This window comes from Podarcis melisellensis, assembly GCF_964234715.1.
Source record: "Podarcis melisellensis genome assembly, chromosome: 14".
NCBI lineage: Eukaryota > Metazoa > Chordata > Lepidosauria > Squamata > Lacertidae > Podarcis > Podarcis melisellensis.
The window spans coordinates 5,863,926-5,890,680 of NC_138546.1; the positions used below are offsets into that span (position 1 = coordinate 5,863,926).

Here is a 26,755-nt window from a genome sequence, read left to right on the forward strand (position 1 = left end):
CATTTACCCGAAGTTCGTTCAGGGCATCGCTCAGAAAAGAGAGGTCCCGTATTTCTCATGACCCAGCGTTGAAGCTGAAGTGTGTGGGGAGGTAGTAGGGCATAAGCAGGTTGAATGCAGAAGCTCATGAGCCCATAAAGCAAGACCCAAACTAGATGGTTGCCCAGGCAAAAGATCCAAGTATTTTAAAACAGGCCAAATAACAAAGAGCCAATAGGCTACCTGGAAGCAGAGCCATGCTTGGAAACCTACAGCTCCATGTTCCTTGGTAGGAAACAGCATCTGGGGAGCATGGGATTTGAATTCCCTTGCCTCCCGACTCAGTTCAGGAGGCGGGGGAAGCCACACATCCCATGCTCCCCAGCAGGAAATGCCACCCGTGAGCATTACTTACAATTAAGGAGAAGCTTTATCCCATCCATAGTAAACCCTTCCCATTGCGAATTACCCCCTCCCCACTTTGCAAAGGTGAGATTTGTATGAATTATTATTATTATTATTATTATTATTATTATTATTATTATTATTTATTATTTGTACCCCACCCATCTGACTGGGTTTCCCCAGCCACTCTGGGCGGCTTCCAACAAAAGATTAAAAATACATTAAAATGTCAGACATTAAAAACTTCCCTAAACAGGGCTGCCTTCGGATGTCTTCTAAACGTCAGGTAGTTGTTTATTCCTTTGACATCTGATGGAAGGGCATTCCACAGGGCGGGTGCCACTACCGAGAAGGCCCTCTCCCTGGTTCCCTGTAACTTGGCTTCTCACAGTGAGGGAACCGCCAGAAGGCCCTCGGAACTGGACCTCAGTGTCCGGGCAGAACAATGGGGGTGGAGATGCTCCTTCAAGTAAACTGGGCCGAGGCCGTTTAGGGCTTTCAAGGTCAGCACCAACACTTTGAATTGTGCTCAGAAATGTACTGGGAGCCAATGTTTGGGCACTGTGTGTGTGTGTGTGTGTGTGTGTGTGTGTGTGTGTGTGGTAACAGGGAAGGAAGGCTGGCTAACAGTGGTTGGCAAATCCCATTTCAAACTGGGTCCAAATTTGGCCAAGTTTTGCCCAAGCACAAAATGGAAGTGAAGTTCTTCAAACTTGGGGGGGGGGGGATTCTTCTGAATAGCAGTTGCTGGAAACCATGGGAGTAGAGAGTGCTCTTGTGCTCGGATCCTGCATGTGGGCTTTCCACAGACATCTAGTTGGCCACTGTGAGAATGGGATGCTGGACTAGATGGGGCATTGGCCTGATCCAGCGGGCTCTTCTCTTGTCCTCATTTTGGATCCTGGGAACCAAAGTGGCCTTGTGACATTATCTCATCCGTAGAGGCATCTTCTCGATCCACGAGATACCCACAGAGTGACATGGCATGTACATCCATGACTGATCTGAAATTCAGCCCCACATGTTCTGAGTCATGGGCGGATGCAGAACACATGTTGTCATGCAACCCTTGAAGAAAGGCCTCTCGACTGTTAGGATTTACTTGTCATGACAGTTAGGGAAAGGAAAGGGCAGTATACACATGTCTTCCCCTAGAGATCTCTTTTCCTCTGCCACAAGTAGCAGCCCTGTGGTTGAAAGCTGAGATGTGCGTGTCTCACCCCAGAACTTCTTTTCTTTTAAACCCACATGTTTTCTGCCTTGCATTAAAGCTGAATGCCTGTGCTAACATTTCTGAAAGTTGCTCTCTCCTCCTCCTCCTGAGCTTTCGGCTCCAAGACAGGAGCTGGGGGGCAGGGGCAGCCCCTGGGATTTTTCTTTTCTTTCCAGGTGGCCAAGCAGCTCTAGGGCTCAATCTCCCCCCCAAATAAATGTCCCCCTTCAGCCTAACTCACGTGTGAGCCAGGAAACGTGAAGGAAGTGCTAGCAGGCCTCTGAATCCGTTCAAACTTTGAGAAACGTTTCTGTAACCCCTGGTAATTATTTGAAGGAGTCCTCCAAGCTGCGAAGCCGGCTGGGGAAAGACTTGGCAAGGTTTAGCAGACTAACTGCCGTAATTAATTATGGGGGACGGGACGGATGCACATTAGGTAGTAGGCTAGGTACCTCCGGTTCAGGGGCCAGTGGACCTCCAGGCCTCTGCATCTGACTTTCAGGGCTCAAACCATCATCCCAGGACATGCTACTCCCCGATCCTTTACTCCCCAAAGCCCAGAGGGAGCCCTGTAAGTTTGCTTCCCCTCCCTCTGAAAGTTGGTCTGGATTTTCATCAACAAATTAACATATGCAAATGGTATGCCAATCTTCGGCATGGGCCTGGGCCCAGGGGTCTTTTTAAGAGCCCGGCACCCGCTCTCCACATTTCTTATTCTCTTTCTGTCTCTCTCCTGTCGGCCGGTCTTCAGACTCCATAAGAGAGCAGGGGCTATCGATTTCCGTTGCGAATGCAATCGGGAGATAGGCTAGCAATTTCCCGGTAATTGTGGGAGTGGAGAGAGAGATGAGCTGCAGGATGGAGCTTGTGCCTGGGGTGGGGGCGGCAGCAGCAGCAGCAGCAGCCGGCTTGCATGCACAAATCAAATGGAGCCCGAGGGCTTTCCACCTCTGGAGGAAAGATTTTAACCTCCCTGCCATAGACAGTTGACTCGGTGCTGTTAAAAGATTGGCTAGGGAGCAGCCGTAAGGTAGGCGCGTCTGCTGAGGACCCAGCGGTGGCAAGGCCAAGGACTGAGCCACAGGGCTAGTAGGAGGCAGGGGGAGGGAGGGAGTCACCTCAACAGGATACCTGCTACAGGGCAAGCCTCAGGGGGTGACCTTCTGGACCCCAACCAGTGATGGGGAGTGGTCAGGCAGCTCATGTGAAAGCAGGGATGAGAGATACCATCCCATCTCCTTTCTTTTGCCTTCTGTTCTTCCTGAATTCTGGTTTTGCAAGGAGAATTCTGCAAATCCGTGCCGGAACTGGAGCACGGCTGGATCTTCCATAACTCTGGGTTGCTTTGCATCTGTTCCCCACCACGTTACTGATCCGTATACAGTGGTACCTCGGTTTTCAAACGTAATCCGTTCCAGAGACCGTTCGAGTTCCGAAACGTTCAAAAAATGAAAATTCAATACAGAAGCCTCAATACGGAAGCCGTGTGGCATGTTCTACTTCGGAGGCATGCTTGAAAACTGAAGCATTTACATCCAGGTTTACGGCGTTCGAAAACCAAAATGTTCAAAAATGGAGATGTTCGAAAAGGGAGGTACCACTGTACATACGGGTTACATACGCTTCAGGTTACAGACTCCGCTAACCCAGAAATAGTACCTTGGGTTAAGAACTTTACGTCAGGATGAGAACAGAAATCGTGCTCTGGCGGCGCGGCGGCAGCAGGAGGCCCCATTAGCTAAAGTGGTGCTTCAGGTTAAGAACAGTTTCAGGTTAAGAACAGACCTCTGGAACAAATTAAATACTTAACCCGAGGTACCACTGTATGTGCATTGTTAAAACGTTGTAAAAGCAATAAATGTGCATCATCTCATTGAGATTCCTCCCCTTCTAGAGCGGGTGCGCCTGTGCGCTCCTTTGTATGGGTTCAGCACCGCAGAAAAATGCAACCTGGGTTTTTCAATGGTGTGTACCATCACATCAAGTCGTATGCATCGTCACCCTGACGTTCCTCTTCAGGCAGTGTTTCGCTGGTGTGCCCTTGCGCATGGGTGCAATGGCACAGAAAAAGCATCTTGGCTAAAATGGTGCGCACAGTCATGCCGAACAACAAGATAGTGTCTTCTACTGCATCCCCAGATCACAAGTTCGTTCTGGGGTTGCAGGGCATGCTGTGTTGCATACAGAGCTCTGTCCTCCAGTCGAGGGGGAGGAACAGCCATGGGCTGCCTCCCTTCCGCCTCAGGTGGTTGCCTCACCTTGCCTAACAGTAGAGCTGGGTCTTGCCTCTATCTCCTTTCACCCTGTACCAATTTTTGGTTAAATTGAATTTGGGGGACAAGAGCTATCACACATTCTGCGTGCTCAGTGATTACCTCATAGCACAGAGGGATTGTGAGCCTATGACAAGGGTGGGGAACTTGTGGCCCTCCAGACTGGACTCCAGCTCCCATCTGCCCCAGCTAGCAAAGCCAATGATCAGGAGTGATGTTACCCATAGTCCACCCCTGACCTAAGGCCTACTAGTCTTTCCCTGCATAATGTTCTTAGGATAGAGCAGGGGTCGGCAGCCTAAGGCCCAGGGGCTGGATGCGGCCCAATCGCCTTCTAAATCCAGCCTGCGGATGGTCCGGGAATCAGCGTAGAATGTGTGCTTTTATTTAAAATGCATCTCTGGGTTATTTGTGGGGCATAAGAATTCGTCCATTCCCCCCAAAATATATATATAGTCCGGCCCACCACATGGTCTGAGGGACGGTGGACCGGTCCATGGCTGAAAAAGGTTGCTAACTCCTGGGATGACTCCGGTTATGTGGGAGTTAAGTTCCAGGCCCCTATGTGCATAAGCGAAAAATGCCTGTAATTGGGGAGCATTCTCTAGAAAACCTCTAAACACCTGTTTTTAATCGACTGTGCCCCCAGTCTCTTCAGTGTGGAATAAATTCAGCAGCTTTATGTATGCCTTAGGTTTTTCCCCCTTCTTCATCACTAAGCCTTTTCCTTGCTTTGGATTTTACCGTTGGCTTTTTATTATTATTTGTGAATTATATTGCTTTGTGAAAACAATAATAATAATAATGATAATAATTTTTTATTATTATTTATACCCCGCCCATCTGGCTGGGTTTCCCCAGACACTCTGGGCGGCTTCCAACAGAATATTAAAAACACAATACATCATTAAACATTAAAAACTTCCCTAAACAGGGCTGCCTTCAGATGTCTTTTAAAAATAAGATAGTTGCTTATTGCCTTGACATCTGATGGGAGGGAGTTCCACAGGGCGGGTGCCACTACCGAGAAGGCCCTCTGCCTGGTTCCCTGTAACTTGGCTTCTCGCAGTGAGGGAACCGCCAGAAAGCCCTCAGTGTTGGACCTCAGTGTGTGGGCAGAATGATGGGGGTGGAGACGCTCCTTCAGGTATACTGGACTGAAGCCATTTAGGGCTTTCAAGGTCAGCACCAACACTTTGAATTGTGCTCGGAAACGTACCGGGAGCCAATGCAGATCTCTCAGGACCGGTGTTATATGGTCTCAGTGGCCACTCACAGTCACCAGTCTAGCTGCTGCATTCTAGATTAATTGTGAGTGGGGACTTGAGCCCTGGTGTCTCCCAGGGGACCAAAGCTCTGGCGGATTGAGTGAATGAGACCAATAGTGGGTCCAGCAGACGAGAAGGTGGTTTCTGCATGTGCTGTAGAGGGATGTGAGGGGCAAATGGGGCTTGGAAGGAAGCCCAATGAGGAGAAGGAAAACTCTGGTCCCAAACCTCTGCTGCCTTGCGGGGGTTAATGCAGCAGTTTGACTTAACCCCTTGAGGCGCACTCCATTGTCTCTCAAGACAGCCGGATGCCAACAACTTCTCTCTTAGGTCCTGTCTTAATTATAGCTCAGTTGGTTAGAGTGTGGTGCTGATATTGCCACGGTTGCAGGTTTGATCTCCGAACAGGACAGGTGCATATCCCTGCATTGCAGGGAGGGGTTGGACTAGATGATCCTTAGGGTCCCTTCCGACTCTACCATTCTATGATTCTATACTACGGCGCTCTGATACCAGTAGTTGTTCGCACACAGGGAGAATGCAAGCGGCGCCATCTCGAGAGTGTATAAACGGGGCGTGCTTGCCTCGGAAAAACAAGACAGCATGTGACTGTCAGAAATGGCATGCTAATTCCTACCCAGAAGCGGAAGCATCACGTATGACTTGGCAAAATTGTGCTCCGGGTTGACGCGCCCCCCCCCCCAAGTTCCCTGCCGCTCTGCCCTTTACCTCCAAGGGTTAGTTGCTCTCCCAGGTGGGGAAAGAGGAGGGTTGCTGGTTGCCTGGCAACTGCCTCACATGCTCCCTGACCCAAAAGTGATGCTCAGCATGGAAGTGACATAATGCACAAGGGGAGGAGGAGGATCCTGCCTGCCTCAGACTCCCCTGCCAAGACAGCTTTCAAAGGAATCGGGCCTTCTAAACTGTGGCCTCTTAGCGTGCTACGTCAGGCTTGGCCTTTCTCCCAGAAGAATCTGGGGTGGGGGAAATCCCTTGTGGTTCTTTCATGCTCCTCCACTCCCAGTTATTTTATTATTTGGGGTTTTTTCTTCTTCTTTTTGGGCCTTTCCGAGAAAGGCAAGAGTGGAGAACAATGCTCTCGTCTCCGCACGGCAAAAGCCCGGGTGACGGTCAAGCAGGGATGGCGTGTGAACTTCCGAGGCATTGCCGTCTTTGAAAAGTTGCCCTGACCCCCGTCAACAAAGCCCGGGAGAGGCTGGGCGCTGGCAGAATAGCATCAAGCGACCCCCACGCTCACACAGAGAGAAAGAGAGAGGCTGGACTTCCCATCCAGTGGCCAGAGGCCATCTCCATGGTGACGGCAGGTGACCAAGGCCCTGTTGCTGTGCAGGCGCCACTGTGGGCTGTGGTTATCTCTAGACAAGTTGCAGGAGGACAGAAGGCCTGCTCTGTTTTCCAGCTAGCCCAGGCTGCCGTGATTGTATCCTCTCTTGCCCTGTAGCCACCCCAACTCCTTGCGTCTTCCCAGTCTCCCGAATCCCAGTGCTGGGTTCACACATCACCAGAAGCCAGGGCTGCAGGCCAGCTTGAAACTGTGGCTTCCAGATCAATTGCAACAAGCCAGCAGCCCTGACTTAATTGCAACGTGTGAACAAGGCCATTGCAAAGAGACCAGATTTCAGAATGCCCCTCTGCATCGCAGTCCGTGGAAAGGAGCATGGATCTACAGCGTTGACTGCAGCTTTGCAAATTGTGTCTCAGCCAGACTGAATCCAGTTCTACGGAGACATGAATCCACTGGATTATTTATTTCTCAGTCAGTGGGACACGGGCGGTGCTCTGGGTTAAACCACACAGCCTAGGACTTGCCGATCAGAAGGTCGGCGGTTCGAATCCCCGTGACAGGGTGAGCTCCCATTGTTTGGTCCCTGCTCCTGCCAACCTAGCAGTTTGAAAGTACATCAAAGTGCAAGTCAATAAATAGGCACCGCTCCGACGGGAAGGTAAACGCCGTTTCCGTGCGCTGCTCTGGTTCGCCAGAAGTGGCTTAGTCATGCTGGCCACATGACCTGGAAGCTGTACACCGGCTCCCTCGGCCAGTAAAGCGAGATGAGCACCACAAGTCAGAGTCGGCCATGACTGGACCTAATGGTCTTCCCTTTACCTTTAAGTGGGATCTAGAGTCGCAGCTCAGCGAACTTACTCAGGTAGTGGTAAATTGGCAGCTGGCCTGGTGTCAGCAGCTGGCATCCGAGGCCAACCATTGAGACCCCAAGGCCACAGCAGGGCGCATCAGCACTGACGCCCACCCTGCTGGGTCTGCGGGCCCTCACTGTAATTTCCCAGAATGCCCTGAGGCAACACTACGTTGGGCATGCTGGGGCATTGTGGGAAATTAAAATGGAAGTTCCCAGCCATGCCCAGGTCTTTGTCAAAGCTGGGACCTGCCCTCTCTGGTAGACTCCAGATTCTAACATGTTGATTCCTGATTTACACAGAATCTTAATTTGGTGGTTTACTGTATTTTGGGCTTTACACAAGAGGATCTTTCATTGGATTCCCTCTACATATATACACCCACTTTGCACATTTTAGAATTTGACCAGATAGAGATGCCTGGAAGACTGTATTTGGCCCTCAGGGTTGAGGTTCCTCACACCTCTTCCTGGGAGCTATAGTTTCTTAAGGGTGCTGAGAGTAGTTTGGAGACCCTTATTCCCCTCCCACAGATGCAGTTCTCAGAGTGGTTTATCCATCCCTCTTCACAGAGAGCTCTGGGAATTGTAGCTCTGCGAGGGGAATAGGAAATCTCCTAACAACTCTCTTTTTTTTTTTATAAAAATTTTTATTCATTTTAAACAGTATAGAAAACAAAATAGACAACAAAATAGAAAAAGAAAAAGAAAAACATACAAACAAACATACATGACTTCCCCAAACCTTCCCATCACTGCACCCTTATTTTTTAAATTAGCTTTAAGCAATCCTTCTTTCAATTTTAAAAGAACAACTTTCTTTAAATTTTCTTAAGTTTAGATTTTAGCAGCTATAAATTCTCTAATTTCATAGCCCTTGACATCTTCTCATTCCAAAATTTTACAAAAATTCTTAAGATACACTTTAAATTTTTTCCAGTCCTCTTCCACCGTCTCTCTCCTCTGGTCGCGGATTCTGCCGGTCATCTCTGCTAGTCCCATATATTCAATCACCTTGATCTGCCATTCTTCCAGAGTAGGTAGCTCTTGAGTCTTCCAATACTTTGCTAGAAGAATTCTTGCTGCCGTGGTTGCATACATGAAAAAAGTTCTATCTTTCTTTGGAGTCGTTTGATCGACCATGCCCAGGAGAAAGGCCTCCGGCTTCTTTGCAAATGTCCACTTTAGGACCTTCTTAATTTCATTATAGATCATTTCCCAGTAGGCCTTAATTCTTGGACAGGTCCACCAAAGATGATAAAAGGTTCCTTCACATTCATTACACTTCCAGCACTTGTTATTGGGCAGATGATATATCTTTGCAAGCTTGACTGGGGTCATGTACCACCTATAGATCATTTTCATTATGTTCTCTTTTAAGGCACTACATGCTGTAAATTTGATGCCTGTGGTCCATAACTGTTCCCAGTCTGCAAACATAATATCATGTCCGATATCCTGTGCCCACTTAATCATTGCTGACTTTACTGTTTCATCTTGAGTGTTCCATTTCAGCAACAAATTATACATTTTAGACAAATTCTTAGTATTGGATTCCAATAGCTCTGTTTCTAACTTTGACCTCTCCTTCTGAAATCCTAGTCTCCTGTCTTGCTTAAATGTCTCATTAATCTGATGATAATGTAACCAGTCTCGAACTTTAGATTTTAGTTTCTCAAAGCTCTGTAATTTAGGCTTTTCACCATCGTATTCTATAATTTCATAATATTTTGGCCAATCTGATTCCATATTAAGTTTTTTTACCGCCTTGGCTTCCATGGGTGACAACCACCTGGGGGTTTTATTTTCCAACAAATCCTTATAACGAATCCATACATTATATAATGCTTTTCTGACAATGTGGTTTTTAAAGCCTCTATGAATCTTTACCTTGTCATACCACAAGTATGCATGCCAGCCGAAGTTATTATCATATCCCTCCAAATCCAAGACATCTGTATTCTCAAGAAGTAGCCATTGTTTCAGCCAGCAAAATGCTGCTGCCTCATAGTAAAGTCTTAAGTCCGGCAGAGCAAAGCCCCCTCTATCCTTTGAGTCTCCTAACAACTCTCAATTCCCTTAAGAAAACTGCAACTCCCAGGGGAACTTTGGGGGAAGCCATAGCTGTTTAAAGAGATATTGCAGTGATTTAAATCTTATTATTATTAATCATAATTAAAGTGAATAGTAACTTTATATTGTGATTTACAACCAAACACAGAGACAAAAAAGACCCACATAGATACATTAAAACCAAGAATAAAAAGAAATACATTCACAGAATTCACAGCTCTTACCATCAGAAAGTTATTCTTGATGTTTAGTCAGAATCTCCTTTATTGTAACTCGAAGCCATTGGTTCGGGTCCTGCCCTCCGAAATAGGGGGGGGGGGAAGCTTGCTCCATCTTCTAACTGACATTACAAATACCCGCCCGTTTCTAAAACGCCACAGATTTTCAAGCCCAAAAGCCTGGTTATAGAGGAAAGTTTTTGCCTGGCTCCGAAAAATGTATAATGAGGGTGCCAGGTGAGCCTTCCTGGGGAGAGTGTTCCACAAATGGGTAGCCACTGCAGAAATGGCCCATTCTCATGTTGCCACCCTCTAGACCAACCTTTCTCAACCTGGGGGTCCCCAGATGTTGTTACACTACAACTCCCATCAGCCCTAGCTAGCAAGGCCAGAGCTCAGGGGTGATGGGAGTTGTAGTCCAACAACATCTGGGGACCCACAGGTTGAGAACCACTGCTCTAGACCTTTCGTGAAGGGGGCACATGCAGAAGGGCTATAGATGCTGACCACAGGGTGCGGGTCGGTTCATTTGGGGAGGCGCATTCCTTGAGGTACTGGGGTCCTGAGCATAAATATATGGTGTGAATGTTGCCACTGTCCCTTTTCAGCTCCCTTCTCGAATCTGGAGAACCAACCAGTGAGAAAAATATGCTTGTGAGCAAAAGCTTGAAAGGATGGGCAGGTTGCCTCCGATCAATACACAAAGCTGAGCCTTGCCTCTCGCTGCTGCTTCGGCCTCAACAGCTCCTTAGGATTGACAGGCCACGATGTTGCAGTGGCCACACAAGCCACAACTAATGGAATCTTCTTTCCACACAACTCCTAAAGATGTCGCAGCCCTGTCAGGATGCAGACCTAGCAACCTTGTTCCCCCTTGGCTTCCTGGCCCATAGACCCCAAACATTTTCCAGCTTCCTCCCACCTCTCCCTGTCCCTATATCGGGTTTGAGCCTGATTGGTATCTCCCCCTAAACCTTTATTTCCTTGCTTCCCAGGACCATTTCTCAGTGCTCTCCCTGCCTCACTAAATAGGGCCTGTGTGAGCTTTTAATCCCAGCCAATTTCCCCTCCCCCCATAGTAGCATATACTCTAATGGCTTTGTTCCCTAAGTAGCTGGAGTGTTCATGAATGACTTTCTGTAACGTGACACCAGCTCAGCCAATCAGTGTCAGAGACTTTGCCACAAAAAAAGCACAATAAATGCAGATAAAAAGCGAGATGCAGGTTTAGGCTGCTCTGGAGCACCTAAACAAAATGACAAATTGCCTACTGGGCTCCACATCTCTTCCCCCTCTCAATAGCAGTGGCTGCCCGCTTGTGGAATGCTCTCCCCACAGAGACTCGCCTGGCACCTTCATTATACACCTTTAGGTGCCAGGCAAAAATGTTCTTCTATAACCAGGCCTTTGGCTGATTGGCATAGGTAAAGGTAAAGGGTCCCCTGACCATTAGGTCCAGTCTTGGCCGACTCTGGGTTTGCAGCGTTCATCTCACTTTATTGCCTGAGGGAGCCGGCATACAGCTTCCGGGTCATGTGGCCAGCAGGACTAAGCCGCTTCTGGTGAACCAGAGCAGTGCACGGAAACGGCGTTTACCTTCCCGCTGGAGCGGTACCTATTTATCTACTTGCACTTTGACGTACTTTCGAACTGCTAGGTTGGCAGGGGCAGGGACCGAGCAACAGGAGCTCACCCCGTCGCAGGGATTCGAACTGCTGACCTTCTGATTGGCAAGTCCTAGGCTCTGTGGTTTGACCCACAGCGCCACCCGTGTCCCTGGCTGATTGGCATACAATGCCCTTATAAAATGTGTTGGGGAGGCAAGGATTGTTTTTATTACGTATTCTGTGTTTTTATGTTGTGTTTTTATGTTGTGAACGGCGCTGAAACCTGCAGTTATAGGGCGGTATACAAACTGAATTGTGATAATAATAATAGTAGTAAAAATAATAATAATAGGGGAGAGAGAGGGGCAGAGAGGAGTGCACTTTCTCTCAAAGATCCCAGTGTGGCAGCTGCAACAAAGCAAAAACAATGGTTCCTCTTAGCAATCTGGACCCCTCCCCACCTCAGCCCTCCTTTGCTCATTCACCTCCATCCGTTCCATCGCTCCTCAGCCGTGATTGGTTCAACTCTTTGAAAAAGCATCTGTAACGGGGAGAAGAGAAACGTGGGGCTTGTTAAAGCGAGCCCCGTCATGTCCTTCCCTCAAACTGCGTTGGCCACTGGGCCCCACTGCCCCTCCTTGTGCTGAGCTCTGGGGCCCTCCTCTCCGAGAGGGTCTGCCTTTGATTTCCAGCCCTCCTTTGTTCCCCAAGCCTCTTTCCGCACGCACATCCTTTCCTCTGCCCTCCCGACTCTCGGCTGGGACACGGAGCACGGAGGAAGGGCTTTCTCCCACTCCGGTACCAGGTTGCTGGCTTGTGAGGCTGTGCTGTATTTTTAATTGAACTGTCTTTTCGGGGAGATACATGCCTGGCTCCGCATTCCAGCTGCTTGGTGTGCATTAGGAGATCCAGCTGTAAGGCAGCGTAGATGCATTTGCAGCTCGGAGGAGGAGAGGGAGGCTGGGAACTGATGGATGGACCAGAGGAATAGTGTGTGTGTGTGTGTGTGTGTGTGTAGGTTTCGATTATCTGTGCCACTTCCGTTGCAGTTATAAGGATAACTCCAGAGAGGCTGCCTTGTTTTAAGGCTGTCGTCGCAACACCAAACAGCAGCACCGTGGCACCTTCAGAGGGGAGCAGATTTATTGCAGCATAGCGCACATCATCAGGGAGCTTATGCCATAATAAACGTGCTGTTCCACAAAGTGCCACAGCGCTCTGGCTCGTTCAGATTTCTTTTCCTTCCTTCCTTCCTTCCTTCCTTCCTTCCTTCCTTCCTTCCTTCCTTCCTTCCTTCCTTCCTTCCTTCCCATTCACTTTTGCAAATAAATAAGCAAGCGGATGTCGAAATACCGATGATCACCATAGGACACTCAACAGGAAGGGAAAGCAATCTGGGACTAATAAAGGAAGAAAACCTAATTTCTGCAGATATGCACGCCAGGCAGGGGGAAAGTGCAGCTGGCCCCCTCCTAGACCCGTGGCGAAGTTTTGCACCTGCCGGGCTTTTGGCGACAGGCCAACAGTAGCAACTCCCCTCCTCCCAAAAAAAGGACCAAAACACCCTTTGGGAAAGGCCCTCAGCTCAGTAGCAGAGCACAGGTTTTCCACGCAAAAGGTCCAGGTTCTGTGTCCAGGTAGGGGAGAGTACTGCTTCTTAGGAACATAAGAAGGTTGTTCTGGATCAGGACCAATCCAGTCCAGCAGCCTGTTCTCACAGTGGCCAACCAGATGTCCTAATGGGAAACCCACAAGCAGGACCCAAGAGCTCTCTTCTCCTATGGTTTCCGGCAGCCGATATTCAGAAGTGTTTGCTGCCTCCAGCCCTAGAGACAGAGCACATCCATCATGGCTAGTAGCTATTGACAGCCTTCTTCCCTGTAAATTTGTCAGCGCTTTGGCAGCCATCCATGTTGGCAGCCATCACAGGAGTGAGTTCCATAGTTTAACAACCCGCTGCATGAAGAAGTCTTTACTTTTATCTGTCCTGAAACTTTCTACATTCAACTTTGCTGGCTGTCCATGAGTTTTCATGTTTTGAGGCAGAGAGAACAACCCTGTGTGTGACACCCTGGGGAGCTGCTGCCTGTCCGTGTCAACAGTACAGACCTAGATGGACCAGTGGTCTGATTCGGTATATGGCAGCTTCTTGTGTTCTTGGGTAGAAGGCAAAAGGGCATCACAGCCTTTCCCAAGGAGATGTGGCTTTTGTTTATGAGTGTAGTCAGCAGTTCTTTGTTGTTGTTTAGTCGTTTAGTCGTATCCAACTCTTTGTGACCCCCTGGACCAGAGCACACCAGGCACTCCTGTCTTCCACTGCCTCTCCCAGTTTGGTCAGACTCATGTTTGTAGCTTCGAGAACACTGTCCAACCATCTCGTCCTCTGTCGTCCCCTTCTCCTTGTGCCCTCCTTCTTTCCCAACATCAGGGTCTTTTCCAGGGAGTCTTCTCTTCTCATGAGGTGGCCAAAGTATTGGAGCCTCAGCTTCAGGATCTGTCCTTCCAGTGAGCACTCAGGGCTGATTTCCTTCAGAATGGATCGGTTTGATCTTCTTGCAGTCCATGGGACTCAGAATTCAAAAGCATCAATTCTTCGGTGATCAGCCTTCTTTAAGCTAAGAACCTTAAGCAGTTCTTAGTCAATGGCAAATTTTGTGGGGGATGAGCTGCTTCGTGGGTGAATGTACACTTGTGGTCTGTGTTGACAGCAATGAGGCTGTGTGTGGGCTACAAGCCCTGGCAAGATGCCATACAATTCATGAGTGCGTGTTTGCACATCTGTGTCACGGAGAGCACATATAATGAAGTGTTCCTGTGTGTGCAAGCTGAGAGGGTGTTTGCATCCTGGCTCCCACCCAGACCCCTTACTTGAGAGTAAGGAAGAATCACAGAGTTGGAAGGGATCCCAAGTGTCATGTAGTCCAACACCCTGCAATGCAGGAATCTCAGCTAAAGCATGACGGATAGCCACCCAATAATAATAATAATAATAAGAATAATTTATTATTCATACCCCGCCCATCTGACTGGGTCTCCCCAGCCACTCTAGGTGGCTTCCAACCAAATATCAAAAACAATACAGCGTCAGATATTAAAAACTGCCCTAAACAGGGCCGCCTTCAGGTGTCTTTTAAAAGTAAAATACAGTGGTACCTCGGGTTACATACGCTTCAGGTTACATACGCTTCAGGTTACACACTCCACTAAGCCAGAACTAGTGCTTCAAGTTAAGAACTTTGCTTCAGGATAAGAACAGAAATCGGGCTCCGGCGGAGCGGCGGCAGCAGGAGGCCCCATTAGCTAAAGTGGTGCTTCAGGTTAAGAACAGTTTCAGGTTAAGTACGGACTTCCGGAATGAATTAAGTACTTAACCCGAGGTACCACTGTAGTTATTTATTGCCTTGACATCTGCTGGGAGGGCGTTCGACAGGGCAGGCGCCACTACCAAGAAGGCCCTCTGCCTGGTTCCCTGTAACCTCACTTCTCGCAGCGAGGGATCCACCAGAAGGCCCTCGGTGCTGGATCTCAGTGTCTGGGCTGGATGATGGGGGTGGAGACGCTCCTTCAGGTATACAGGACCCAACCTCTGCTTAGAGGTATTTACTGAGGCAGAGAAGGCTCAGCAACAGTTGATGATTTCCTGCAGCTGCTCTACTCAGGCTAGAGGCCAGGGAAGGTGAGGCCAGCCAGGCGAGAAGCAGAGGTCCAAGTCTTAAGGAGTCAGTGTGCAATTCATTGGGGTTTTTAAGCAGATGTTGGAGGGCCAATCTGTCATGGGCGCTTTAGTTGAGATTCCTGCATTGCTGGGCATAGGGCTACACGACCCTTGGGGTCCCTTCCCACTCTACAATTCTGTTAGTCATTGAATCCCAAGATCAGGGCAAGGAGACCAGAACTACACAGTAGTAACAACACTGTCCCAATGAGATGGCACACCCACCCACCAAGCTTTTAAAGACTGGGCAAAGCACATTCTTTTCCAAGACTCTCTTGCGGTGCAGGATTGCTGACCTTGTAGATGCTCACTGTACCAGGAAGGATGTACAGTATCTGTTTCTTCACAGGAGGGCCTCTGGGCCACCAGGTTGTACCTGCCTTTTCTGACTCTGCTTGCTCTATCCCTAGCGGTGGGCTGACACCCTTTCCAGATTCTGTTGCTGCTCTCCTTTCCCCAGGAGGGAAGGAGCGTGGTAGGAGTCCTGCATCTTCAACCGAGGCAGCCAGATCCTGGCAGGGAGATATACCTGCCTCCTCCAGCCTCTATTCCCCAGCCTCAGCTCGTCCTCCACGCCAACCTCCTGTTCCCTCCTGTTCATCCATCCCGGCGATACCTCGGGACTTGCGGCATTTTGCATGCCAGTGCTCAATTGGCTGCTGCCCATCTGCTCCACAGTCTGGGTGTCAAGGGCGACATACCTGGGTGCTGTGTGCAAATGTTCGTGCAGGTGTGGGCACATCTTTTGCGGCAGGCGGGCGTAGCTCGCATCTAGCCTGCGGGCTTCAGCAAAGCTAGAGGATGACTGGTCGGGTTCCAACCCAGCCAGATACGTTTTCTTCCCCCAGTCAGGATGTGCGTATGGAAAAGAAAAGAAAACATTCCAAGAAGTGGCGAGGAAAAAGGGTGGGAGCATCATTATCATGTATGATGTTTTATTATGTTTTTATATGTGTTGGAGGCCGCCCAGAGTGGCTTGGGCAAGCCAGTCAAATGGGCGGGGTACAAATAATAAAATTGCTATTTTACAGTGGTACCTCTGGTTGCGAACGGGATCCGTTCCGGAGCCCCGTTCGCAACCTGAGCAGAACGCAACCTACGTCTGCGTGTGCTGTGATTTGTTGCTTCTGCGCATGCGCGTGACATCATTTTGAGCGTCTGTGCATGCACGAGTGGCAAAACCCAGAAGTAACCCTTTCCGGTACTTCTGAGTCGCCACAGGGCGCAACCTGAAAATGCTCAATCTGAGGCATCTTTAACTCAAGGTATGACTGTATTATTATTATTATTATTATTATTATTATTATTATTATTATTATAAAATAATAAGAGCTTGCTGAATCAGGCCAATGGCCCATCTAGTCCAGCATCCTCTTCTCACAATAACCAACCAGATGTTTGTGGGAAACCTGCAAGCAGGATCTGAGCCCAAGAACAACCTTCTTCGCTGTAATTCCCAGCAGCTGACATTCAGGAGCATTGCTGCCTCTGACCATTTAAGCAGAGCTGAGCCATTGTAGCTCATAGCCATTGACAGCCTTATCATCCATGAATTTGCTTAATCCTCTTCTGAAGCCACCTGCATTGGTGGCCATCGCTGCCTCTTCTGGCATCGAGTGCCAAAGTTTAACTATGTGTCACATAATGAAGTACTTCCTTTTATTTCCCCTGAATCTTCCAACCCTCCGGCTTCATTGGATATCCGTAAGTTCTCATGTTTTGGAGACAGGGAGAAGGATTTTTCTCTGCCCATTTCCCCCATGCCATGTATAATTTAAAAAACCTATATCGGTGCTGCCTCTTAACTCAACTTTTCTTTAAACTAAAGAGTCCCAAATGCTGCAAACTTTTTTCGTGGGAGAGTCACTCCATCCCCTTGACCGTTTTGGTCGCCCTTCTCTGAACTGTGGATCTCTTGACACACAAACAAGGGATCCTGATGCCACTGCTCATACAGATCTGCTCTGTGCGTGTTTGCAGGGGCAGCGCAGGGGTGCAATCTAACCGCCTCCCACCTTAAAATATTTGCCTCTAAAGTCAAACACCTGAAGCGGCTCATAAAAAAAGCAATTAAAATACACAAAAAACCAGCAATGGCCACACAAAGAAGCACAACAACGCCGAAGGATAGCTCAAGTCAATAGAGCATGAGATTCTTAATTTCAGGATCGTGGGTTCAAGCCCCAGGTTGGGTGAAATATTCCCGCATTGCTGGGAGTTGAACTAGGTGATCCTTGTAAGGTAAAGGTAAAGGGACCCCTGACCATTAGGTCCAGTCGTGGCCGACTCTGGGGTTGCAGCGCTCATCTCGCTTTATTGGCCGAGAGAGCCGGCGTACAGCTTCCGGGTCATGTGGCCAGCATGACTAAGCCGCTTCTGGTGAACCAGAGCAGTGCACGGAAACGCCGTTTACCTTCCCGCCGGAGTGGTACCTATTTATCTACTTGCACTTTTGTGCTTTCTAACTGCTAGGTTGGCAGGAGCAGGGACTGACCGAGCAACGGGAGCTCACCCCGTCGCGGGGATTCGATCCTTGTAGTCCCTTCCAATTCTATGATTCTGTGATCAGTTGGGGGGGGCGCACAAGACCGGCATCGTGGCAACAGCAGAACAGAACAGACCAGCCCTCTTAATTCTTCCCAACCACGCAAAAGAGAAAGAAATCCAAGACACACACAAAAAATCAGTAGTGCCTCAAAAGGTCAATAGCAAGGAGGTCAAGAGAAAACCCCAGGGGGGAGAGAGTTCGACAGCCAGAGTGCAAAGGTCGGCAAGGATCTGTTCTGTGCGCTTTCTTCCCACCCCTTGTTTAATCCCTGAAGGTGTGGGGACACAGAGCAGGCCTTCCCGTGTGCAGGCAGGTTTTTACGGGAGGACACAATCTGCACATGCTCAACCCATCAGGCATGCACAGAATTGCCCTGTGCATGTTGTCTGTGCGCTGCGCGGACATGACTTCCAGCAGATTGTGACGGAGCACAACGGAGGAAGAACGGTGACGCGGTTCAGGTTGTGCTGGGGAAAGGTATTAAATATAGCCCACCGGCTGGGTGATAACAGCATCTTTGGGTGATGTTGCCAAGCGAGCAGAATCGAGACTCCCCTTAGATCTGTAGAGCTGGTGGGAGGAGAGCACACATCACTCCTGAGCCAAGACGTGCTCAATGCAAAACCTGCATCTTGTCAACATCCCCAGCTGAAAACACACAAAAGCAGGTGCTCTCACTGTTCGGCGGCGCAGCAGAGAACTGCAGAAACCCAGGATGGTTTTATCACTGCTGTTCTCCGCTGCCTTCCTAATAGACATCAGTTGTGAAGAGCAGACAGATTCCAGATGGAGCTGCAGCAATTGGGGAGCGGTGCTTGGGAGATATTGTGTCGGTGTGGGGGGGGGGATGGGGAGAGGGAAGGAGGGGGAAGGGTGAGGAGGAGCATCCAGGCCAGAGAGCTGAGGAACTGCAGGATCAAATGCTGGAAGGGACAGATCCTGGGCCTTGCAACCAGATTATAGGAGCCAGAAATATCAGAATATAATCTCTCTGCTGTTTTAACAACGAAAACGTTTGCAGGAGGGATGCAAAAATGCAGCTAAGGATGGATGAATCTGTCAATTCCGGCTTCTCCTTTTTGTTCCAATCTGATAAGCACATTTTTTTTTTGCAAGCTTCTCCCCCACAAAAATATGCATTTTTATGGGCAATACTCCCTACCATGAGCATTTTTGTCCACTTTGGCTGTAGAGGTGCACCGTTTGACAGATAGCTGTGTTTCGGTTCACATAGTGGTTCAAGAAGTGCAAATTAGGCTGCGTCTCATCAAAATGCAAACAGCAACGGATTTCTTCCCCTATCCCTAGCCCCGCCATCCGTAGCCAGGACACCACTGCCGACTTCGTATTGACTCGAAGAGAGCACGGAATGGGTGACCGACCCGTGCTTGCTGGTGCATGCAAAGCCTAGTTGCATCTTCTCTTTACCAACCTCAGCTTTGCTGCTGAAAATAATTCTGGTGTGCTAGCCTGGGACTTGGGGAGGGATCTAGATAATTGGCTTCCTCTAGGCACACCTGCAGCTGGATGGCTGCTACCTTCCCAATCACCTTGCCCAGGTCCTCGAAGGGACTGCATCACTTCTAAGTGGAGTGTTTCACGAAAAGGTCCCTGCAATGAGAAAACCAGCTTAGCGTGCAAGGGCTGGCCTTTGTCCCTGATGTGCTATGCATGTTCCTTCGGGGTGTTGTTTGCTTTTTAACCGGGGGAGCATTCAGAAAAGGGGTATGAAATGGTATGGATTGGATTGTTGCTGTTGTGAGTCCACACACACACACACACACCATTCTCTTGAGGCTGATTGCTTTACCTTTTGCCAAATTTTCTCTCTGTTTTTTTGGGGAGTGGGTTACAAGAGAGACTCCATTCTCTCCTCATCCCTTCTTTAAAGTCAGAACGTTGCACCCAGACCGGAATAACGCTTTTGACAGCGCTGAAAGAACAGTTTGTTGTTGTTGTTGTTTACTATCTATCCATCTAGCTATCTGTATAGTATAATGAATACTGCCTATCCATTATGTATGTACACACCCACGTACATATATAATTTTAAGCATTCGCCTCATGTGTTTGTTTATTCGCTTTTAAAGCACGGGCAACAGGGGAGACGGGCTGGGGGAGATACAAGGTGGAAAGGTGGAAAGCAGGGAAGAAGAAAATCCATTTGTTTGAACCCCCCCTTGTCTTTCTCTCTCTCTCCCCCCGCTCTGCACAGATAACAAGGCCCAGCCATGCAGTCCTTCCGCGAAAGGTGTGGTTTCCATGGCAACCAGCAGAACTACCAGCCGGCATCTTCGCAAGATTCATCACGCCTGGAGAATTACAGGCATCAAAGCCAGGCCGGGCCGCACTGCGAGCGTCAGAGGATGGTGGCGAAGGAGTACTACGGCCAGCAGCAGCCGCAGCCGCCGCCGCAGCCCCCCCTGCCTTACCAGGGGTACGGGGAGAACAGCACCGTGGAGAAATATCACCGGGGGAATAAGCAGCTACGCAGCCAGCAACTCCCAGGCCGGCCGGCGTCCTTCCCAAATTACGCTGTCCAAGAGAACAGTCCCTATCCAGCCCGTTATTCCGGAGAGGAAGGCCTGCAGGCCTGGGGGTCACCCCAGCAACAGCCACCTCCGCCTCCGCAACCCTTGCCGGGAGGGGTGGCTAAATATGAGGAGAACTTGTTGAAAAAGACAGCCGCCTCCTCTGGCACCAGGCAATACCACGAGCAGGCCCCTCAGCTCCCCTTCCGAACTCACTCCCTGCACCTCCAGCAACAGCAGCAGCAGCAGCAGCCCACCTTGACCTACCCCAAGCTCCCGAGGCAGAAGATCCAGAATGACGTGGCCTCCCCCATGTCTTTCCCGCAGGGCGCCCACTTCACCCAGCATTCCCAGTCGTTCCCGGCCTCCTCGACGTACACATCCGTCCAGAGCGGGAGCCAGGCCGCACATTCCTACAAAAGCTGCAACGCTCCCTCGGCGCCACCGCAACACGAAAGGACTCTGGGGAATGCCGCCAGCCTACCCTCTGGCCAGCGGGTCCAGGGCCTACATGGCTATCAGCCTAATCGAATCAGCTACGACCAGCAGCAGCAGCAACAGCAACAGCAGCAGCAGCAGCAGCAGTCCATGCAAGGAAGACACCATGCCCAGGAAGCCCTTCACTATCAAAACCTCGCAAAATACCAACATTACAACCAGCCGGGACAGAGCTACTGTCAAGCCGATGCCCCTGTGCGGACTCCAGACCAGTATTACCAAACATTCAGCCCCAGTTCCAGCCATTCCCCAGCTCGTTCGGTTGGTAGGTCTCCCTCGTACAGTTCGACGCCTTCCCCGTTGATGCCCAACTTGGAGAATTTCCAATACAGCCAGCAGTCTCTGAGCACGGGGAACTTCCCAGCCAGCCTCTCCGACCATAGCCATTTTATGCCTTTGTTGAACCCTTCGCCGACTGACGGGACTAGCCCGGATGCCCAGCCGCCCGCCAACTGCAAGAGCATGCCGAAGGAGAAGATCCCCGAGAACCTCTTGTCGGATCTCAGCCTGCAGAGCCTGACGGCGCTCACCTCCCAAGTCGAAAACATTTCCAACACCGTCCAGCAGCTTCTCCTCTCCAAGTCCACGGGGATGCCCCAGAAGAAGGGCATCAAAAACCCACCAAGAACCCCTGAACAGCCCAAGGGTCAGCACTGCAGCCCCGAAGGCAACAATTACTCTGCTGAGCAGGCAGGGACTCCCCTTTCAGACCCCCTGAGCACCCCACAGTCGGTCCACGCTGAAACCCAGGATGGGGATTACCTGAGTGGATCTGAGGAGCAGCTGGAAAGGAGCTTCCTCTACTGCAACCAGAGCCGCAGCCCTGCTCGCGTCAACAGCAACTCCAAGGCGAAGCCCGAGTCCGTATCCACCTGCTCGGTGACTTCTCCGGACGATATGTCCACCAAGTCGGACGATTCTTTCCAAAGCATCCACACCAGCTTGCCGCTGGAGAGCTTCACCAAGTTTGTGACCAACGAGAGGGATTGCCCCAGACTGCTCCTCAGCGCCCTGTCTCAGGAGGAGCTGGCCTCTGAGATCATTGGTTTGCAAGATGCTATCAACGAGAAAGCAGACAAAGGCTGGGCCAGCCCCCCTGCTCCAAACAAAGACCCTGACAAATCCCCTTTCCACTTAGAGAACCACAGAACCTGCCTGGATTCCATAGTCAAAAGTCCGTGGTCCAATCAGGGGGACTCAAATGCCCTCGCTGAGCCCTTGAAGTTGGACAAAGCTCTGGGGGGGAATAACGGGAAGAATTTCACAGAGGAAGTCTACAACAACTCCCAGGTGGCGTTTACAACGGCAGAGACGAAAAATACCCTGAAAACGACCAGCTCTGTGGGCTACAATTCCAAACCCAACATCTCGGCTGCCACTTCCAGCTCCGAGGCCACGAGCTTCAGCTGCTACTCAAATGCCACGGCCAATTCGGTGGGTTCTGAAAACGCCATGGAGAACTTCGACTGGCCGGACGAAAACCTCAGTGACACGTGGAAAGAGCTGGGGTCGAGCCTCCAAGGATCAGACCTTTCCAAGAGTTTGTTCTCTGGCAAACTGAGCGAGACGTCCGAGGAGAAAAAAAATGCTTGCTGCCTGAGTCTCTGCGATGCTGAGCAGGCGCCCCAACAAGCAGAGGGGTTCGATCAGTCGCAGGAGGCAAGCAAGGGAGAGAATCTGACTTACGACGAGGCCACCAGAGCAGACAGTGAGCGATGGCTGGAAGACACCACCAGGCAGTCCTGCTCAGGAGGAGACTTCAGTGAACTCCCCATGATGTCCTCTCCAGACCTGAAAGAATCTGATTTGGAACCTGAAGAGTACTCCTCTTTGTGTGAACTAGCGGCTTCTGAACAAAAGTCTTTGACCTATGATGCTTTTACACCTAAGCCAGCGGAGAACGCCCCAGCCCTCTCCCTGCAAGACACGCCAGGTTCAGCAGAAGAAATGGCAAACGCGGCCGAGAAAGAGAGTGCCACTCCTCCTTCGCACTTATCTGATCAGTCCGTTATCCTCTTGGGCCCAGCCGTTGGCACAGAGACAAAAGTGAAAAGTTGGTTCGAATCTTCCCTGCACCACTTGAAGCCTGAGGAGGAGGTGGCGGGAAGTGAAAACGCCCTTCCAGATAAGGCAGAGACGCTGGCAGCTTCGCTGGTGACTAACCAAGGCTCTCTTGAGCAGGTGCCAATAACCTCAGAACCAACATCTAGGGGCAAGAGCCTTCGCAGTAAGAAGGTCCACTGCAGGCTGTCGGGAGGCGAGGAACCCGTCCAACCCATGTCAAGCCCATGCACGGGCAACCAGGCAGCTGGCATGGTGGCCAGCAAATGCCCAGGTCCAAACAACCTGATTGAAATGCCAAGTAAGAGTGCCCATGGCCAAACTCCCCGGTTTCCAGCAGAAGGCTTGCCAGCGAGGATGTGTACCCGCTCGTTCACTGCGTTGACTGAGCCCAGGGTGCCCGATCCTTTGGAAGGTGCAAAAGCCTCAACCCCTCAAGAGAAGTCAGGCAAGAAGACAGCGTGCGTCCTGAAACAGAGAGCCGCTTTCAAGGCTAGGAAGGCCAATGGCAAACCTTCTCCAAAGCCCAGCAACTCTGCTTCCCCTCCGGTCTCAACTTTGGCACAGAGCGAAGACTCTGGTCACAAGGCAAAAGAAGCTGATGGCGTTGAAATGGAAGCGAAAGACCAGCAGTCCATGATCCTTCGTTCCAGGACCAGGACCCAGGAGGTCTTCTACAGCAAGCGGAGGAGAGAGAAGAGCACCATGGATGCCGGGCTCAAGGAGGGCAAGCCACCCAAGAAGGTTCTGCCAAACAACCACTTCCCCGGTTCCTTTAAGGTCAGCCCCCAAAGCAGGTCTGAGAGGGAGAGCAAAAGGCTGGGACTCCCGAAAGCCAGGCCTGGAATGGGTGGCAAGATGTCCGAGCAGCCGCTTCACAGCCTGAAGAGGAAGTCGGCCTTCATCCCACCGGTTCCTGCGAAAAAGAGGAACTTGGTCCTGAGGAGCAACAGTCACAGCGGCAGCAACGGGAAGGATGAGAAGCCAGAAGCTTCTGCCGGCCTGTTCAAGAGGATGCCGCTGGCCAAAAAGGCGAAAGCTAAGCTGTCCCCTAAGAACTCCTGCGAAGTGGTGCTCAAGTCCCCTCAGGTGAAGGAGAACCCCGACGTCTGCATCAAGATCACCTCTCGGGCCGCCTTCCAGGGAGCGATGAAGACGAAAGTGCTTCCCCCACGGAAAGGCCGGGGCCTGAAGCTGGAAGCCATCGTCCAGAAGATCACCTCTCCCAACCTGAAAAAGTTTGCCTGCCGAACAGCCACCGTCTCCTTCACCGTCCCTGCCGCCACCTCCCACAGTAATCCCCTCAGCCCGTCCCTGCCACCGGAGAGGGAGCAGGCCTCAAAGAATGCAGGCGCAGGCCCAGCGGCGGGGGAAGCCAGGCCATTAAACCAGGCCTTGTCACAAAAGGCTCCCGCCGCTCCAGCAGCCGAGCAATTATGCAGAAGCCCGAACAACAGATCCTTCAGAGGAAAACTAATGAACAGTAAGAAACTGTCCTCCAACTGTTTCAAGGGTGAGGCCTATTCATCTCCCGAGACGTTGCAGCACAGCGGTGACGGCATGGCTGCCAGCGGCACCGGCCTGCTGCCCAAGAAGAGGAACCGAAAAGGGAAAGTGGCAGCCTTCCGAACGGCCAAAAATAGCCTGGAGAAGTGCCCTCACCTGAGCCCCGCTCTGCTTTTTGCATCCAGAGAAAAGGCGGCGGCTGCAGCGGCAGGGAAAGGCGAGGAGGGACAAAGGGAGGCGAAGAAGCCAAAGGCCGAGGACAAAGGCTTCAGCAGTGCTGAGAGCTCCGAGGGGAGATCCTCGCAGGCCCAGACCAGGGCCCAGAAGCAGCGAGCCAACCATTCCAACTACAACGGCTACACCAAGAGACAAAGGAAGCGGCTCAGCCGTCGCAAGGCCCCCAGCGTGCCCTCGAGGTGCAAGAGCAGGACCAAGAGGCGGCACCCACAACAGGCTCCCCTGCTGAGCCCGGCTGAGCCCGAAATCCGGCTCAAGTACGTCTCGTGCAAGCGGCTGCGGTCGGACAGCCGGGCGCCCCCCTTCTCGCCGTACGTCCGGGTGGAGAAGCAGAACGAGTTTGTCACCACCTGCACTGTCGTCAACTCTCCCGCTGAAGAGGCCCGGCTGCACAATAGCGAGCGCTCCTCCTCGTCTCCGTCTGCCCAAGCCGGGCTTTCGGGGGCCACATCCCTCCAGCAGCCGCGGGCCGCCCTGCCTCTGTCGTCCACCATGCACCTCGGCCCAGTGGTCTCCAAGGCCCTCAACGCCACCTGCCTGGTCTGCTGCCTGTGCCGGAACCCGGCCAACTACAAGGACCAGGGGGACCTCTGTGGGCCGTACTACCCCGAGGACTGCCTTCCGAAGAAGAAGTCGCGGCTGAAAGAGAAGATCAAAGTGGAGGGGCTGGGCGAGGAGCCTCCGTCTCCAGCGGAAAGGCTGCTCAAAGCGACAGATAATAATTGTGCAACTAGTACGCCGGGTGGAAAGCCGCCAAGGTTGGACAGTGGCGCTGACTCAGCGAAACAGAGCGCTCTCCGCTCCAGTTCGAGGGGGATGTTTAGGAAACTACAAAGCTGTTACTGCTGCGATGAGAGGACAGAGGGAGAGGAGGCGGCGGTGGCGGCAGCAGCAGCCGCAGCCGCCGAGAAGCCCAGGAGGCACGAATGCGGCAAAGCAGAGCCCCCACCTCCGGACCCTGCCGGGGACACGCAGGAGCACTGGGTCCATGAGGCCTGCGCTGTGTGGACAGCTGGGGTTTACCTGGTGGCGGGAAAGCTCTATGGACTGCAGGAGGCAATAAAGATGGCTGCTGACGTGGTAAGAGTCCGCCCCTTAGCGTAAGCTCCGCTTGGAGCAGGCCACGGGCGCAGGCGCCGACAGAACCGCCTGCCGTACGCCAAAAGCCAAGGAATGACAAGGTTTGGGGTTGCTGGGCTCTGGGGAGGTGGTCAGGGCATCCTAACCAGGAGGCCAAAGCTGTATGATTTGGATGTGTTTGGTTGGGCATTTAGTTCCTACTTGGAAGTTACGGGAAAACCTTTCCTGGAAGAAGCACAGTAGCCCAGTCAACAGTGTGGTCTGTCTCACCCCAATGCTGCCTCTTGGCCAACTGTAAATTAGTCCTAGAGGGTTGGAGGGCCCAAGGCTGCTTTTGCCCTTCAGTCTTCTTTCAGTCAGGTTTATTTTCATGCCTGGGAGTGTCTCAAAAAGGATGTCAGGAGAACGCTTCTTCATCAGATCAAATGCCAGGGGTCTCCACATTTGCTTTGGGTAGTTCCCCATCTTTTCCCAGCAGATAATGGGGCCTGGGTTTCTTGCTCCCTGCAGAGTAGATGTGCCCCTTTTGATACCCGTTGCTTAGCGGAAGCAGCTTACTGGGGAGGAACAGGGTCCGTGTGTTTGCAGCAAGCGATTCCCCCCAACCCTTGATGCGAATATTGCACCCCAGCATAAGATGGAGCCTGGCACCATTTTGAGCAGAGCCATCTATGCCTCCCTGTGTTGCTGTTTGTGTTTAAGAAATATTGTTACTCCGACAATGACACCCCTGGAGCCTTTCCCTGCATTCAGTTTCTAGTCACCGCCAGTGATGATCCGGTTACTGTATTTATGGGCTGCTGCCCAAAGACCTTTGCAGCGGCTAATGCACCTGGAAAGCATTAGGGCCTTAAAAACGACCGCCTTCTCTGTGCTGCTTGTCCCCAGCATTTGGTATACAGGGGTATACTTCCCTTGTACATGGAAGTTCCATTTAGCCAGCATGGTTACCAGCTCCTGGCAGCTCTACGTTCTGTGCATTCCTTTCATTCATACAAAAGCCACCCGGGCTAGCTTGGGTCAGTGGAATCTGCGTGCCAGTTATCCATTTGTACAACAGGGCATCCTCATTTTCCTAGCATCCAAACAGTGATATGTTGCTGCTGCTGGGAAGATGCCATTTTGGGGTTTTGCTGCATGCCCTTCCTCATCCTCTTCCTGCCTTCCTCTACTTATGAAAGCCAAATGAGATGTTCCGAGGGATCTGTGGTTGGCACCCAGAGCAGGACCCCTGTGTCTGATGGAAAGAGGCAACAGGACGCAATGTCATCACCCTCAAAAGTCCTCTGCCTGCAGGGGAGCAGAAGGCAAAGGATTGGGAAGAAGGACCAGGTTACATGGTGCCATACACCTTTGTTCACTGGGGAGAAGACGACATGAGGTTCCT

General features: G+C 51.1%; 1 protein-coding gene across 2 annotated transcripts in view; it reads left to right on the forward strand.

Annotated features, from left to right (window-relative positions):
• RAI1 (retinoic acid induced 1) overlaps nucleotides 1-26,755 on the forward strand; it is a 214,109-nt gene that overhangs the window by 171,041 nt on the left and 16,313 nt on the right. Inside the window, exons 1-2 of one of the 2 annotated variants that reach the window (XM_081889059.1) lie at nucleotides 17,888-17,916; nucleotides 19,671-25,368. In XM_081889059.1, the coding sequence (XP_081745185.1) occupies nucleotides 19,687-25,368 (5,682 nt within the window). In that variant the 5' untranslated portion in view covers nucleotides 17,888-17,916; nucleotides 19,671-19,686. Of the gene's footprint in view, nucleotides 1-17,887; nucleotides 17,917-19,670; nucleotides 25,369-26,755 lie in introns of those variants that run through there. The other variant, XM_081889058.1, reaches the window with a different exon arrangement.